This window comes from Syzygium oleosum, unplaced genomic scaffold (assembly GCF_021117445.2).
Source record: "Syzygium oleosum isolate NSW1041296 unplaced genomic scaffold, Sole_v2.1 Sole_v2.51, whole genome shotgun sequence".
NCBI lineage: Eukaryota > Viridiplantae > Streptophyta > Magnoliopsida > Myrtales > Myrtaceae > Syzygium > Syzygium oleosum.
The window spans coordinates 257,567-274,404 of record NW_026607535.1 but is presented as its reverse complement, the minus strand read 5'-3'; the positions used below and the strand labels follow the sequence as shown (position 1 = coordinate 274,404).

The window sequence follows — 16,838 nt, the reverse complement described above, 5'->3', positions numbered from 1 at the left end:
CCCATACTTAACAGATTCCCCTCGAGCATGATTATGAAGGTTACATCATGTTTGCAGTCAGTTTAACGTCATGCATGATACTGTTCTTGAGCATAAGGTCAAACAATTGACGCTTCATCGACTCTTTGAACCTTTTCTCCAACAAGCCAAACCCAACGGGCTGTCAATTTGGTACGGTGATTCTTTTCTATGTTCATGGGATAATTTCTACGTCTTGCATCAGGTTTTTCTTGTGTGGCATAATCCTCTTAGGCTGCGTTTAGAATAGGATAAGGTGGAATTAGAAATCCACTAAATATCCTTTGGATTGTAGAAAATTTCATCATATATTTGATGTAATTTAAGATGGGATTGAAAATTTTTAAAATTTTTTGTTATTTCCAGTTGCTTTGACCTCCGTCACTTCCGATACTCCTCGTTGTGCTCTGAACGTGCCATCCCATCCGTTGTCCTCTCGATCGGCTTCCCCAACTTGAATGAGTGTAAGTGTTGGCACATGCGTACTTCACTTGCCTGAGGAAAAGCTGCCTCACGTCCCAGTTGCACAGCACAATCTCCCACGGAATTTGTAGATCTCGCTCCTTGAGCTCCCCCATTAGCGTTGTCAAACCCGCTTTCTTAAGCTCCCTCTAGTTCGTCTCATTCGCCGCCAGCTTCGCCAAGCCTGCAGGCCATAGTCCTTGCTCAACTTCACTAGTGTCTAGATTGGCCTCGGGCTGCCGAGGGTGTGACAGAGCGACCGGGGAGGCAACGGTGGCAGCCAATCTGGTAGATGAGGCAGCAGTGTTGATGCAAAGGTTGAAGGCTGGCAACAAGGTGGCTGACACAGTGCTTGAAGTTTGAGCTCCACTTGACGGCGAAGCCGAGAATTTGGGGGTAGTGTGGGGCGGAGAGGAGGTAGACGGTGCAAGGGCAGTGAGTAACGAAAGCAAACATGTCTCTATTGTGCACGACAACCTCAAAAGATCTGGCACACTCATGAGCGGATTCGAGTTCTCCGACGTTTAATTTCTCCTTTACACCCTCAATCATTGGAACACAATTGGTTGGCTAGCAATGACGTTTGGTGATGATCGGAGATGACAACGATTGTGCAGTGGTTGGTGAAGCAATATCCGGATGCGTCACTCCATTACTCCATTGTTGAAAAATAATGGCCTTTGTGAAGTTATTTTAAAATAAAATTATCCAACCCAGGGGGAAATTGTCTAAAAAGTCTAAAGTGTATTACATTTTTGCCAATTCAGTCATCTATCTTTCAATTTTACCAATTTAGCCATAAACTTTTTCATATTTTTCTATTCGATTTCATTTGGCTAATTTTGGCCGGAATTCGTTAACGTAAACATCGGCCGTCTTACATGGCATAGTTGATGCTGACGTGGATAATTTTTTAAATAATTTTTTAATACTTTTCGATTTTTAATTATTTTTTATGTTTTTTTTCTTTCTGCTAGTGGCTAGCCATCGGCCATGGCCGGGCTGGCTAGCCTCACCTGGACGAGACTCACCCTAGCCCGCCACAGGTGAGGCCCAACAGGGAGAGGGCTCCCCTTGCCAGACCTAGCAAGGTTGGCCCTCGCCCAAACGAAGGCAGCACCCGGCAAGGCCACCCTAGCCTAGGCAAGGGCTCCCCTCGTCGGGGCTCGCCCTCTTTGTTGGGCCTTGCTTGTGGCGAGCGAGGGTGACCCTTGCCCAGGCGAGGCTAGCCCGCCCAGCCATGGCCAATGGCCGACCATCGTCTATGGCCTATGGCCGGTTATTAGCAAAAAGAAGAAGAAATGATAGAAAAAAGAAAGAAAAAGAGAAAATAATTATTAAAATATTATTAAAAATTGTTCACATCAGCGTTGATCGTGCCACGTAGTACGGCCAGCGTCCCTATCAGTAATTTCTAGCCAAAATTGGCCAAATGTACTAAATTGGCAAAATGTGAAAAAGGATTATGATCGAATTAACTAAAGTACAATAGGTTTAGGAGTTTTTGGATAATTTTTCCCTAATCCGGGTTTAACCCATCATTGTCCCAGATTTCTTATTAACATTTTATCCAACTATATTCGGGTTTATCCGGTCCAGAGGATGTCGCCAAACACTGGATATAATAATTTGTTATCATATCCAAACTCAAATTTGGATAACCAGGCACAGGCTTGTTGCACTCTCTCTTTTTATGGATGATAGAACTATCTTTTTGAGTGAACTAGTGATAGAAGAAAAGTAAGAATGGAAAGTGAGCTGTTGGTGACGCCTAAAGAAATGTCAATTTGGAGAAGTTAGCTTAACGGATGCCCAAGCCAAAGCAATACCACTGTATGAGGTAGATCGCTATTGAATTACTAATCACTTGGAACTTGATATGTTAGATTCTCAGACCCTGTTCCCAATCATCACTAGGCAAATTCATCTCATGGTTTCTTCTCCACAAAATTTTGAAGATTGGCGGTATAAAAGTCCCCCTGACTATGATACATAGAATCTAAATCATAAGTAAAGCTCCTATCAAGCTAGTTAAGATATGGACCTCATTTTAGATTTGATTCACGCAAGGTTATCACAAGAACTAGGCAGTCAATCAACTTAAATGATCCAACTGTTTGGAATGCTTTTGATCTCATCTTTGGCAACAAACAATATGTAAGAAGCTGTTAAATCCCGCATATCTCTCTGTGCGCTTGCGTGAACATATATTACATAAGATTGGTGTCTGCTAACTTGCAATTTTCATGTATACGAAACGGTATCCAGCTTTCATTATCAAACAAAGACTAGTCTGAGACATATGAACCTTCTATTTCTTACAAATTTAGCCATCCAGAGGAGAGGCATCGGAAAAAGGAGAGGAGGGAGAAAAAAAGGGTCATCTAGAGGATGGTTACGATCTGTGGAAAAATTGAAGTTAGCAGTTACGAAGAATGACTATTCTAAAACCGAAATGACAGCGCACAAGGACATTCATGTTATTGTCTTAGACCAACACTGGTTTTAACTTTGACAAATCCAAAATACCATCCGTGCGCGCGCGTGCACGAAGAGGATTAGAAAATTCAGAAACCGTGTTTACGACTAGAAAATCGTATCTAATATGCAATACATAAGATTGGCGTCATGCAGAGGTTATCATTTCACTGTGGGATCTCATGCTATTACTGGACAATCTCTTTTTCAGTTTGGTAGTCAATTGGAAAGTCAGACCGGTTAGTGAGAGCCCTAATAACCCACCCGACCCAAACATATGTCAAGATTAGGTATCTTCTTCTCCCCTTTTTTTATACTTTTCTTTTTGGGCTAATTTCAAGATTAGGTATCGAAATGGTAAAACACACAGCTTATTATTATTATTATTATTGTTAGCTTCCCTAACAAAAGACTTTGAATCCGTGCACATTAATTAATCAAAGACTTGCAAGTTGGTAGATTGATTGGACCCGCAAGATTGCATAGGGGCAAGGTGTTTTGGCATCCCTCATGATTTATTAAAGTATCCGATTGTCGAATTCCACGTGTCGTTCATAATCCTATTTACATGTGAGAGAGGACGTTGAAGTATCCCACGTCACTAGGTTGGACATTCGAACATAGCTAATAATAGTGCAAAGTATATAGAGGAGCCGAAGTCTTGCTGATATTTTTATAAATTACCCAGTATTGGGAGGGTCACCTAAATCATTAGACTTGAAGTTTTTGTCACGAGCCTCTCCCACCGTGGGGCTTTTGATATGGACGGGTACGATCATTCAGACACGCACGCTTTGAATCTAGTATAGCTCTAAGACATTCCAACTTGTGGTTAGTTAATTTGATATTTCTATATTGTTGGTGAAAGCCATCAACGTCGAGTGATGTCGATTTGTACAATTGACACGTTTTAGACATTCCTGGAGGAGCAACTATTAAATGCCGATGAGTTTCTAATTCAAAGGGATTAGTTCACTGAACGACTTCATTCGCAGTGTATCTGCTACTCGATCGTGCCTCCAATTGATGAAGAAAATTTTCACTTTTGTGCGACTGGCGTTGATCGTTGAATTTGCGTTTCTTCAAGTTCCGTAGCCACTTTGGAGTCGGGCCCCATTGATCTAGAGACCTATGTGCATCATGAGCGGTCACATTTCTTCATATTTATATCTTATATATAGGGATACATGCACCATTTCTTTATTTTTCCGATTGTACTATTCATGGACACTCGAGCATTTACTTGTAAGAACTAAATTCCTTGCAATGGCTTGTTGCCATTGTGAAAAACGGAATCCGATCGAAGCACGCCCGTCACCCGCCCAGTGTGCTTCGTTCACGAGTATTACAAGGGGGACTCTAACGAATCCGGGTATTTGGAGACTTTACATATATACACGATGAAATAAGAGGCAATTTCATACTAATTTCCACAAAAAGGTGTGGACAAAACATGAAATGTTATTTTTCTCTACAGGGGACCCTACCATAATAGAAAAAGAGGGGAGCTCAAAGCGTCGTTCTTGGCTGAACTGCGTACCTACATTTACGTAAACAAGTAAGAGATGTGATCCAACTTTATCACCTCCCCTCCATGACTTCTTTCTCCGTTACTATGAACCTGTCAATGTAGCGACAAAAGAGTTGATTCACCAACCAGGGCGAGGATTGAAAGTGCCTTTCCAATTCTTTAATCAAACGAGGGATGTTGATATATACCTAGCTAACCCATAGCAGGATTGAATTTGGCTTAACAAAAGCAGCTTGCTAATTCTTTCATTCTTTAATTGTTATATTGATTATTGGCACAAAAGTTGGTAATTAGTATGGCGTATCTTTTGATTTCATGATTCTTATAAAATCGGAATCGGAAAGCACAGTTTGGACTCGTGTTTATGGTTGCTTCTGTTGTTAGGTAGGTGATTCTAGACGCAGAGTACGTTTTGACCATTGGGTTTTTCCTTAACTAGATGGTCAACCTATGTTAGCCTCAGTTTTACATTGGAGTGCGTGATCCAAAGGAAGCCACTTTATGTTGTTATGTATCTTTTCGACCTCTCGATTGAACTGTTGTAGCATTGTTTCGTAAGATTATTGACAATCTCATTTATAAGAATTCGGAGAAGAGAAATGTTAAGTATACTAAAATTGATTTGTAAAACTGATATGCTGAGGGGTGCGACGGATTGCTATTAAGCATTGCATACGACCTGCTTATTTAAATAGTTATTTTTCGTCTACTATATGACTTACTAAATTAGTATCCCAATCTTATGGTCAAGTTTTTATATACATGACATTGCTCGAGAAGAGAATACCCGCCTGGATTTATGTAGTGTAGGGTTATATGATCGAACGCATGCACAAAATATTAGTCAATAATAAATACATTTTTTTTAGTTGATACCATCAATGTATTGACTTGAATGACAAGAGAGTTTACTTATCTTCGTACGATCTTGAGTTCAACTGAAGTTGGAAGCACTTTAAGGAGTTAACATTTCGATGCACTAGGCCATGTGCAAGAGTGAGCCCTTAAAATCTCTTGAGAAGGTGGACTAGTCGAGTTGCACGAAAACCAGTACAGATATTGCCTTACCACTATTCCGAGTACACATAAGTTACACTTTGCTCTATTTATTTTGCGGAAAACTTTTTTATGAAAACATTTTCTGGCTTTTCCAGTATTTGGATTGCATAGAAAATTGAGTCAACGGAAAATATTTTCCTAACCAACGGAAAACCTATGCTTAAATTCAAGACAATGACTTTCTTTTTAAAAAATCGAAAATCGTCTTCTAAAATCTGACTAGACATCGGCTTGGAACAGAGGCTTTGCACTTGAGCATAGGAATCCCCACGCTTGTTCCAGCGTCTTTAGCAGCTCGAGTATAGAGGTCGAGGTCGAGACCATCGAAGTTAGGCTAGGGTACAAAGAGGCCAGGTCTAAGACCCCGACGCCCAAGCTTGATTCCCCAAAGCTTAGGCTTGGCTCAAGTCCACAGAGGCCGAGCAACCGGGCTTGGAACCCCGATGTTGGGCCCGAGTCTATAAAGGTTAGGATCAGGACACCGGCACTTATGCTTGGGACCTTGGCACCCTGACCCGAGTTCACAGAGACTAGGCTTGGGACCCCGGTACCTTTACTCGGCTTCTTGGCCCAAGTCCTTAGATGTCGGGCCCAAGGCTTTGGTGCCCATGCCTAGATCCTCGTCACCTGGGGAGGCTGGGCTTGAGTCAACAGAGGCCAAGCTAGGCCAAGGACCTCGTGCTCGGGCTCGAGTCTCCGGTGCCGTGCCGAAGTCCATCAAGGCATAACTCGAGACCCTAATGTCTGTGCCTAGGTCCATGGAGGTCGAGCCCGGGCTTAGGTATTAGGGCCCTAGGTCCATTAAGGCCAGGCTTGAGTCCAACAAGGCAAGGCCTAGGACCTCATTGCCCATGGCCGGTTCCCCGGCTGCCATGGCCAAGTCACTAGCTCCCCAATAGTGCATGTCTATTAGGAAAATGAAATTAGGTTATCCGTTTCAACGACGGAAAATAATTTCCAGTTTATTTTCAAATTTCAACCGCGGAAAATATTGCCATTTTCTTGGAAATATTTTTCATAAAAATAAACGAAGTCTTAGTAATGAAATGTTTTAACTTTTAATCCATTGATTACTAATGACACAAGAAAGAGTTTATTGAAAATAAGGATATTTCTTTTTTAGTTGTTAACAAGAAAATCCAACCAAAAACAAAAAAAAAAAAGTGACAAGACCATCCAAACGGCGTAGCTAGTTCCTTGCTCTTGCATTTACAAGTGAACACTGAATCAGATGGAACGGTGGCACTACCATAACTTCTTGCGTTAGTTGGACGCTCCAAAAAGGCCACGTAGAATTGTGGGACCACTAGGAAGCTTTTAAAAATTTTAGCAATGATCCTACAAAATTTTATCCAATACCTTTCGTTTGTCTCTCAACTTTCTAATCAATTTTCAGTTCCATTCTTAGGGAAACTCCAAACCTACAATGAGGAATATTGGTATAATGCACATTAATAAAAACCATGTATTTATTTTAATATTTAAAATTTTAAGTGAATTGGCGGTGATTCTATAAAATTAGACAACGTCAGAATGATCAATTTCATAAAAAACTGACATGATTCTTGTAAGTGATAAATTAAATTTCAAATAGATAACTTTGTCAGTAAAAGGGAGTGCGCTTACCGATCATGTTCCTTAATTAAGGACTAGCATACACGCATGCTCGATGCATGTATGAAATTTAAGAAGATAGACGCCGTAAGTAAATGGTGATGGAAGCTAGTAGTGACAGAGAGAATATAATTTATTTAATTGTAGAAAGAGATAGAGCTTTCACTGTTATTGAAAGCACAAATTGCACGATTTTTGCACGTAAATCTAATTATCTTTTATTCGAATTTTAAGGAATGAGATTTCTATGAAATTATCAACATTAACCAAAAGTTTTAGACTGAATAACTTAGAGAAATAAAACTAATGAAGACAACATGTTGTTATGTAGAAATCATCATCAGATTTTATTTATGTTAATTAATTTTTTTTACAAGTAATTGAGGTTACTTTGGAAAGATAAAATAAAATCCTATTTAAATATTATAACATGCAAGTAAAGGGAATGCTACACATTTGGGAAGTAAAGGGAATGCTACCCATTTGGGAGAGTTCTACTAGTGCCCAATAGGTGGATTAAGTGAAAGAAATTGACATAAATGACTAAAAATAAAGATTCTCCGCTCAACGGTGATGATTGCAACTTATTCATAAACTTAAGTTCTCGGCAAATATTTCCCTTTCTAAAAGTAGATTACTAATCTCCCCAAGATAAAATTTGGTTTATATGGAAATAATAAGGGAAAAGACTGCTCGGACCCCGGTCCCTCTCAGCAATTATATTAGTGTGTATTACATCCATATGCACAGTAAGACATGTTTAGACATCATCTATTGAATACATAATGTGGAGTCAAAGAGCCATAGTTAGATAATGCGTGTAAAATTACATTAGCAAATTATTTCATGAAAATGACGTGACAAATTATCCAAGTAGATATTTAAATAAATAAGGTCATGTATGTTCAAAAACCAAAAAAAAAATCCGACATATTAATCTATACATGTTGAGTCTTTTATGTCTCCAAAGATTGTTGAGTTGTGCACTAGATAACAAGAGGATAATGGAACTAATGAAAAATGGCGAGATATTTTCATTGGTTGGAGATTATTACCAAGAAAAGAGTGCCCATAAATAAATTAAATTAACCTAAAGTATCTTCCATACGAGAAATTCAAGAGAATTCTAGCTCAAATAATAAATGGCCAAGTAAGAGAAATGAGAAGATATTATCTTTCTTCCCATAAAAGACAATTCTAAAAATCTTTCATGAATTACTTGTGTAGAGAAAACACTAAGAGGGAAGACTGGGGTTCACTTGATTTATGAACAGCACCTATACAATAGGGCATTGAAACAAAAGCCAAGAATTAATTGATAATCAATAGTTGAAGACCATTTTAAGAGACAGAGATCTAACTCGTGGCGTAGTATTGCGGGATCTTGTTCCTATGTATTACCATTTCATAGGCAATCTACTTATCCCATGTAGAAGAATGATAGAAGCCGGAAGTAATATATGAAAAAAATTATAATTTATTAGAGAAAAATAAAGCTTCTATTATTATTAGAAAATGATATTAGCCTGCACATATAAATTGCACGATTTTAGCACGTAAATTTTATTATCCGTCACTCATTTATAATGAATGTGATTTTTATCAAACTATTAAAATTAATCAAGAGTTTCACATATATAAAAATTAAGGAAGTTGACAGGGAGTTATGCAGAGTTCATAATTTGGTTATGTTTATCATTAGACAATAATTAACATATATAATTTGTCCATGGATACAACAATTGAATAATAAATACTATCAATATATTTTTGAAAGAAAAAATATTGAAATTCCTTAAAGTGAGATGTCATCTTTCTTTTATAATATAATATGATGAGAAAAGTATAGGACGCATAGCATTAGCATCTATGCACAAACTTATTAAGTTTTTTAAAGGAGATAGAGCTTTTAATGTCATTGAAAAATGGCATTAGCGACTACGCACAAATTGCCGGTTTTAGCACGTAAATCTAATTACCTTTTATTCTATCATTAAGGAATGAGTACTTTTTGTCAAATTAGATCACGAGTAAAAAATTACATGACAAAATTTTTTCGTCAAAGTGATGCGACTAATCCAAATCGATATTCAAATAAATAAGGTTGTGTCATGTACGTTCAAAAACTAAATAAAAATCCGACACATCAATTTATACACGGTGAGTTTTTAATTTTTTATGTCCCCGGCATTGTCCGAGTTGTCCACTAAATAATGGTCTAAACAAAGACTGCCTTGAAGGATATTGCTTCACCGGACAAAGGTCTCCAATCAACTATTTGAGGAAATACCTTCTTTCTAATTAAAACGCCGACTAAGATCAAAGAAAGTAGCGGACGAGGTAAGATCACTCACTTTCTTCCCCAAGTCACTCCCTCAAAAGAATTCTCTCACCAAATGCTCTTCCTTTTGTGAAAAGCTTAAAAGTTTTGTCTAGGTTCAATTTCTTTGGAAAGCGATTATTCTCCTGGCCTATGAGGAAATCAAATGGATGAACTAATGAAAATGACGAGATGAATTTCATTGGTCGGAGATTATTACCGAGAAGAGAGCTAACACCCAATTATAGATCAAATTGCTCTAAAGTAGTCTTCTATTATGAGGAATCCAAGAGAAATCTAGGTCAGATAATAAATGGCCTTGCAAGAAAAATGAAAAGAATATCATCTTTCTTATCAAAAAGGACAATTCTCCAGACCTTGCATGAATTACTTGTGTAGAAAAAACACTGAGAGGGAAGACTCTGGTGCACTTGATTCATGGACAGTGTACCACACAACAGGGCATTGAAACAAAATCCAAGAATCCATTAATAGTTAACAGTTGAGGACCATTTCAAGGGATAGAGATATAACTCACGGGGCAATATTCCAGGATCTCCTTCCTACTTATTACTATTTCATAGGGCACTACTCCTCGATGATGGAAGCCACTAGTAACCTAGAAGAAATTATAATTTATCAAATTATAGGAAAAATGGGGCTTTTGCTGTATTTAAACAATAAGATTAGTGTGCACACGCAAGTTGCACAATTTTAGCACGCAAGTTGCACGACTTTAGCATGTAAGTTGCAATTTTCGGCGAAACTTAGCCGGAATGATTACATTGAAATTTCACATAAAGATTTAGCATTATATTGACAAAATTGAAAAGTTTGGGACTGAATTGACATTTGCACGCTAGATTTATGACTAATTGGAAAATTTCTCCGTCATTGATTCTATTTCGTTATATAATGGTTCAAATCTTTTGCCCTAAAATGGTGCTCTTTAATCTTTCAAATGCCCATTTCTGGCATACATGTAAATGCGTGTCCACATGTTGTCAGAGTAGATTAAATTAATCTAGCATCTCCCATTATGAGGGATTTAAAGAGCAACCTTGCTCATATATTCAATGGTGAGAAAAAAGAGAAGATATTCTCTTTCTTGCAGAAAAAGACAAGTCCCCAAATCCTGCATGAATGACTTGTGTAGAAAAAACACTGAGACGGAAGACCGTGGTGCAGATGATTTATGTACAGTGTATTGTACAGCACAACAGGTCGTTGAAACAAAACCCAAGAATTATTTATTAATTTATTAATTGATAATCAAAGACTGCTTTATAATAAGGGATAGAGATATAGCTCCTGGGCAATTCGCTGGATCTCCTTCCTATTTATTAGCACTTCATAGGAAACCTACACCTCCCATATATGAAGGCATTGACACTTGTTTGGGCATCATCACCATCCTTATCGATCCTCATCCATCCCCTCTCTCTCTCTCCATTTGTATAAAATGGCGAGAAGGTGGTGACAAGTGAAGAGAAAACTTGGAAGGTTTCTCTTGTGTAGTGTCTCTAGCTCCCACACAGAGAGTGTTTGTACATAAAAAAACTCCGTCTGCAGCTTCATCTTCATCTTCAACCTCAACCTCATTATCTCCTAGGCTGGAGAGAGTGGGAGAGATGGGAAAGGGACGAGCACCATGTTGCGACAAGAGCCAAGTGAAGAGAGGTCCATGGAGTCCAGCTGAGGACTCAAGGCTCATCTCTTTCATCCAGAAGTATGGCCATGAAAACTGGCGTGCTCTTCCTAAACAAGCAGGTTGACTCTCTCTCCCCCTCTCTCTCTCTGAAAGTAACGTAATGATTTGTCTTTGTTTTTATCTTAATGATGGATTTTTGCCGAGAATAGCTTCCCAGTTTCAAATCATTGCTCACTCACCATGATGTAATCATGTTCGAGTTTCTCGATTAATTAGATTTCCATATATTGATGATTTTTTTCCATAACAATACAAAGTCGCTATCTTGCAGTACTTTGATTATAGATAGCTAATTTCGGCATATTATCTACAAGAAATGATCATTTTGGGTGTTAATAATCTCATTTAGCCCAGCCTGAGTCCGTAGGATTTAACATTTGAAGTTTCGCATGATCAGCTTGTTACCGGAGGAATGCTGGTTTGAGACGCATCTGCCAACTTAAGGATAGTTTTTGTGGGTCCATCTTTTACTTTTTTTTTAGACTAATCAAGTTTATATAAACCATTCAACCCAAAAATAAAAAAAATAAAAAAGGGGTTATTTAGTGGGCCTGATTCCTCCCAACACAAGTCTTTGAAATTTGATACCCACAATATAGAAATTAAAAAAAAAAGGGAGAGAGAGACCTGCTTTTGAGCGTAATCTTATTCATATACAACCACAATCCTTTGGTAAATCTCATTGCTGGCCTGCACATATGAGAGGAATTCAAGACTGTACATGCAGTGGAAGCCATGCAGTTCTTTTAAGGACCCCTTTTCCCCCATGCAATTTGCACCAGTTCTTCAAGCATCTTCTTTCCATCAAGAGTTCTTCAGGTTCTTCAGAAATTTGTGTTATTAGTTCAGAATATAGCATCTTCTCTTTATCGCAATTCTTCTCTCTCTCTCTCTCTCTCTCTCTCTCTCTCTCTCTCTCTCTCTCTCTCTCTCTTTCTGGGTGGTGGGAGGTCTATTTTTGCTACACCGGGATGGAATGGCAGTCGCACACGGGAAAAATGTGATTAGCCAAGATTATTTAGGAACGGACAAACACTAATCAGCTGACAATAGATGCCTTTATTGCACTGGTCTTCCCACTTGTTCTTTGGTTTTATGGGGAAATTTAGCAAATGGTCCTTTGTTTACCTACCTAAGTAACGCAGATTCATTTAGTCAACCGGGATATCTTTATTTTCCTTAAGGAGAGTAGCAGTTATCCAAAAAATAAAATAAAAATAAAAATGGAGAAGAACAGTGTTAACTTTGAATAGCATGAACCTGCATGTACTTTGCAATTGCTATCAGTATATGACTTAATACATAAACAACAGAGGGTTCTAGAATCGCATGACGTTTTGAAAAGCATGCCCTGCGTTATTGCTATAAAGAAAGTGTACTCGTGTTTGACATGTTGGTGTGAACAAGAGTAAACGGGATGCAATATAATAAGCTTAGAAGATTTGACATCATGAAAATTAACCGGCCATTTTATCTCCCTAAGATCGCGACAAGCCATCGCAAATGTTAAATTAGTTTCCTGAGATGTATTTTATAAGTGTGGTGTCTGGAAAAATTGTAGAGATATGTTGCAGAGACAGTAAGAGAGTTCGAGACAACTTAAATTTGTCTTGTGGGATATAATTTCTCGTGTTGGATGCATCAGGACTGTTGCGATGCGGGAAAAGTTGTCGACTGAGGTGGATTAACTACCTGCGGCCAGACGTGAAGCGAGGGAATTTCACGAAAGAGGAAGAGGACACTATCGTTCAATTACACCACTTGCTGGGAAACAAGTAATCTTCAAATTATGCATTTGTAATCTCATTAATAAGTAGTTAGATTAGGTACAGCTTAATCTTTTACTGTATATTTTGTTGTGACTCCTTATGTTTGTGAATGATCGAATGGGCAGATGGTCTAAAATTGCATCACATTTGCCTGGAAGGACTGACAATGAGATCAAGAATGTGTGGAACACTCATTTGAAGAAGCGTTTGGCCGGTAAGGGCCTTGACCGGTCGAAGCACGAATCCTCCATTAGCTCCTCGTCCTCGTCTTCCTCTGCGTCTTCGCTCGTGTCCCATGCCTGCGTTGACAGGAATGCGCCGGTGGACCTCGAACACTCAATGGGTCAAGGTCCTCTGGATGTGAAATCTTGTGGTCAGGATGGCGTGGTGCCGCCGCCACTCCCCGATGACGCTCAAGAAGTCCAAGAGAAATTAGCCCAACGCATGCCCGATAACAAGGACTCCAAAGATCAGTCGTTCACCTTTTCCGGCTCCAATGAACCGGCTTGTCTGAAGGACTCTGTTCGAGTGGATAGTCCGATCGCGGAAGAGCAGATGGATTCGTTCTTCAGCTTCAACAGCCCTTACGATGCGCGAGGCGCATTGGAGCTGGAAGAAGTGAACAAACCAGATAATAACAATAACGAGTTGGGCAACTTCACAATAGACATCCCGTTCGAGTGCGATGACGAATTTTGGAACATGTTGGATAGCTTGGAACCGTGCTCGGTCCACAAAGCTGACGCCGGACAGGACGGCCCGAGGCCCGGAGAAGGGGTTTCTGCAGAGGACGAGAACCTGAGCTGGCTGCAGTACCTGGAGAACGAGCTCGGGCTCGAGGCGACAAAGGAAAGAGGAGACCAAGAAAATTCAAGAACCAGCTCCGTCACCACAAGTCCGTCAGACGTAGCGGTGCCGATGAAGGCATGTTGTCAAGGTTAGGAGTAGAATTTGGAAGCAGCCGCAAAAGCGTCGCTTTTGATGTCAAGAATTGACCCCGGTTAAATCCGCAAGCTAGGACACACGGTGTTTAGATCCGTGTCCTTTTCAAAAGTAGGTAGAGGGTGGCGAGGTCAAGAATTTGACAAAACGCTATCTACTCTGCTGTTCAATTTCAAATGTGAAAAAACTGAGTTACGTGCGCCTCTGTAGCATGTCATCGAGTCTGATTTGCTGTTCAACGAGAAGCATGTTGCTCCATCACCTAACTCATTATATGTCTCTTGTCCCGTCGGTGCTGGTTGGTGGTACTTTTCGCGTTCCCACCTTTTGAAACTTGCTTAGGCCAATAGCCAAAAAGGAATTAAGGGAAGGAGCGACGCCTGCCTCCGATAGTTTCTGCTCCAGAGTCATCGTGGCGTAGCACGAATTTTAGTCGCGACTTTTAGTGACAAATCAATGGCAATTAGTCATTGTAGACGTGGAAAATTCAGAGCTGGCTAGTCGAACACACCGGGCGCACACCATGCATGCATCCAGAAAAGATGAGGAAAAAGGTGAGAAATGGAGGGAATATGATGGGGTTGGGTCCCCATCTCACTCAATGTCAATCGCACAAAATCTAGAAAGAGTTAAAGATCATTTGAAAAAAAAATTATGACGCAGCGAATGTAACATGTATCGTTCCTCTTGGACTTGAGAAAATATTCAGTAGTTACAAAACATCACATCAATCGGTAACGTTCATATTCAATAATAATTCAACTTGTGTCAGCTGAGGCGGAAAAGCAAAACACTGATTTTCTTTCTTTCTTCCTTCCTCTATGGATATGCTTATGCTCCTTGGCGGCCGATGCTTCCTCCTCCATCACAGAGCACTACCCCATCCGGCCAACATCACCATCCCTTCCGGCGTCACTAGCTGTCAACCCAAGCTACTCCTCAGCGTTGACATTATTACTCTCTATCCTCCATCCGCCTGCATCTCCACCCCTTCCCGGTCCAACCGTGCTACCTCTTCATGGCCGCCGGCACCAAACGAACCGTTGTCACTCGTGGCCATGGCTCTAGATCGGGAAGCATCGGCCATGGACGAGTAAGGATGACGGAGGGTGCTAGGCTTGGACATAGCAGTGTCAGCTTGGATTGGAGAAAAATGTCAAAAAAGTCATAAACCTTTTGCATTTGTGCCAATTTAGTCCTAAATCTTTTTTTGGTGCCAATTCGGTCCTAAACCTTTTACATTGATGCCAATTTAGTCATAAACCTTTTCTTGGTGTCAATTCAGTCCTAAACCTTTTACATTAGTGCCAATTCAGTCCTAAACCTTTTGTATTTGTGCCAATTCAGTTCTAAACATTTTGTATTGGTGCTAATTCGGTCTTTCGACACGTGAATAGCTATTGGCCCCAACCGTCCAATTACACTTAATAACTCACACAATATTTAACCCCATAATTGCTCACGATATAATCTCTTAATCTCATAAAGAAATTCACAAATCTTGCCACTATATTTATTAGCTCCAATACTCTCAAATTACTTCAGGGTGTAATTTACAAGAAATCGCTTCTTGGATACTTGTCACTACGAAGACACTTCTTTTATATATATAAGAGTTAGATCCAAACGGAAAACTTCCTTTTAGGAAACCTAGTCAAATTAGGATAGTAATCAAACTTGGAAACCTCTTCAAATTAGAAAACCTACTTAAATTAAGGAAGTTTTCTTTTCGGATTTATGAGACATATTTTCAATAGTTATGATTTTTTATTTAAATGTTGTCGTTCAGATAAAATTGAAACATTAGAACTATTTGAAGCATAACATACCTATATATCATTTAGTTTTGCTTCTTTCTTTTGGAATCCACTTATTTTAAATATAGATCATATCCTTCAGGCCATCCTAGTCACAGAAAAATAAAAAAAAATTGAATGAAAATGATATTTAGAGATATGGGAATAAGAAAATCATCCAAAAACTCTAGGGAAAAAAGTGAAGTAAATTTGTGGAGAAGGGTAATAGCATTCAAGTCGACAAACAATCACCAATGATATACATGTAAAAGTCACTGGACTAATACATAACAAAGGTGCGACCAAACATAAAAAAAAAAAAAATACATAACAAAGGAGAATGAATATCTGTAAGTATATGCTTTATAACGTGGTTTCGTGAAGCACGGGCCATGTAACTAGGCACAACTACGTTCAGTCGATATTTCCGCATCTATTAGTAGTAAATATGATTTCGAGGGTTGAACATTTTAATCTCTGATTTTGCTAACTATACTCGCATTAGGATATAAATTAACCTTCTTGAAGTGTAGAGTAAGGAAAGAGCAGTCACTAGGTTGAATTGAGACGGCCAAATATCAAGTCTCGAGTGGGCCGATGTCCTCTTATCCATCATCGACGGAAGAAGATGGACTTCAGCTAAAGCCTAAAGAACAATACAAATTAGCCTTGCAACACACAGAATGATTCGATGAATCAAATTTTTGCTTTTGGGTAAAAAAATCTGACCTTTTTTTTTGCTTCATAGATCCATTGCAACGTCCTAGCTTTGATGACTCTGAAATTGTCTAATTGAAATTTGCTTAGAATGTTTAATATATACTTTTAGTACAAATAATAAGGTTAGCCAGTAACAGACTCGTAGAAATCTAAAATCAGGATATTTAGCTCGTGTCTCATTTTTTAGAAATTTCATTTTTCATCAAAATTAGTCGTGTTAGAAGTGAGGATGTTGAAGTATTGATTTTATCGCAAATTAGAGAAGAACTACCTAAGAGCCAAACCCACCCCAGTCCGAACACATCTGAGTGTATCTTCTAATCATTCGGAATCGATGGAAGCCCAAATTTATAGTATAAACATTGAAAAACATGTCAATCTTTTTTTTTTCTCTCGTAATTAACACGAGAATTAGTTA

The 16,838-nt window shown here is 39.0% G+C and overlaps 1 protein-coding gene across 2 annotated transcripts; it reads left to right on the top strand.

Moving 5' to 3' along the window:
* Positions 1-10,837: 10,837 nt before the first annotated feature.
* Positions 10,838-14,143, top strand: LOC115689599 (transcription factor MYB10). Of its 2 annotated transcripts, none has more exons than XM_030615699.2 (3): positions 10,838-11,252; positions 12,839-12,968; positions 13,088-14,143. In XM_030615699.2, the coding sequence occupies exons 1-3, from the start codon at positions 11,114-11,116 to the stop codon at positions 13,902-13,904; spliced, it is 1,086 nt and encodes a 361-aa protein (XP_030471559.1). In that variant the 5' UTR covers positions 10,838-11,113; the 3' UTR covers positions 13,905-14,143. The 2 variants fall into 2 exon arrangements, with proteins under 2 accessions (XP_030471559.1, XP_056163157.1); XM_056307182.1 differs by lacking the exon at positions 10,838-11,252 and adding an exon at positions 11,326-12,012.
* The last annotated feature ends 2,695 nt before the right edge of the window (positions 14,144-16,838 follow it).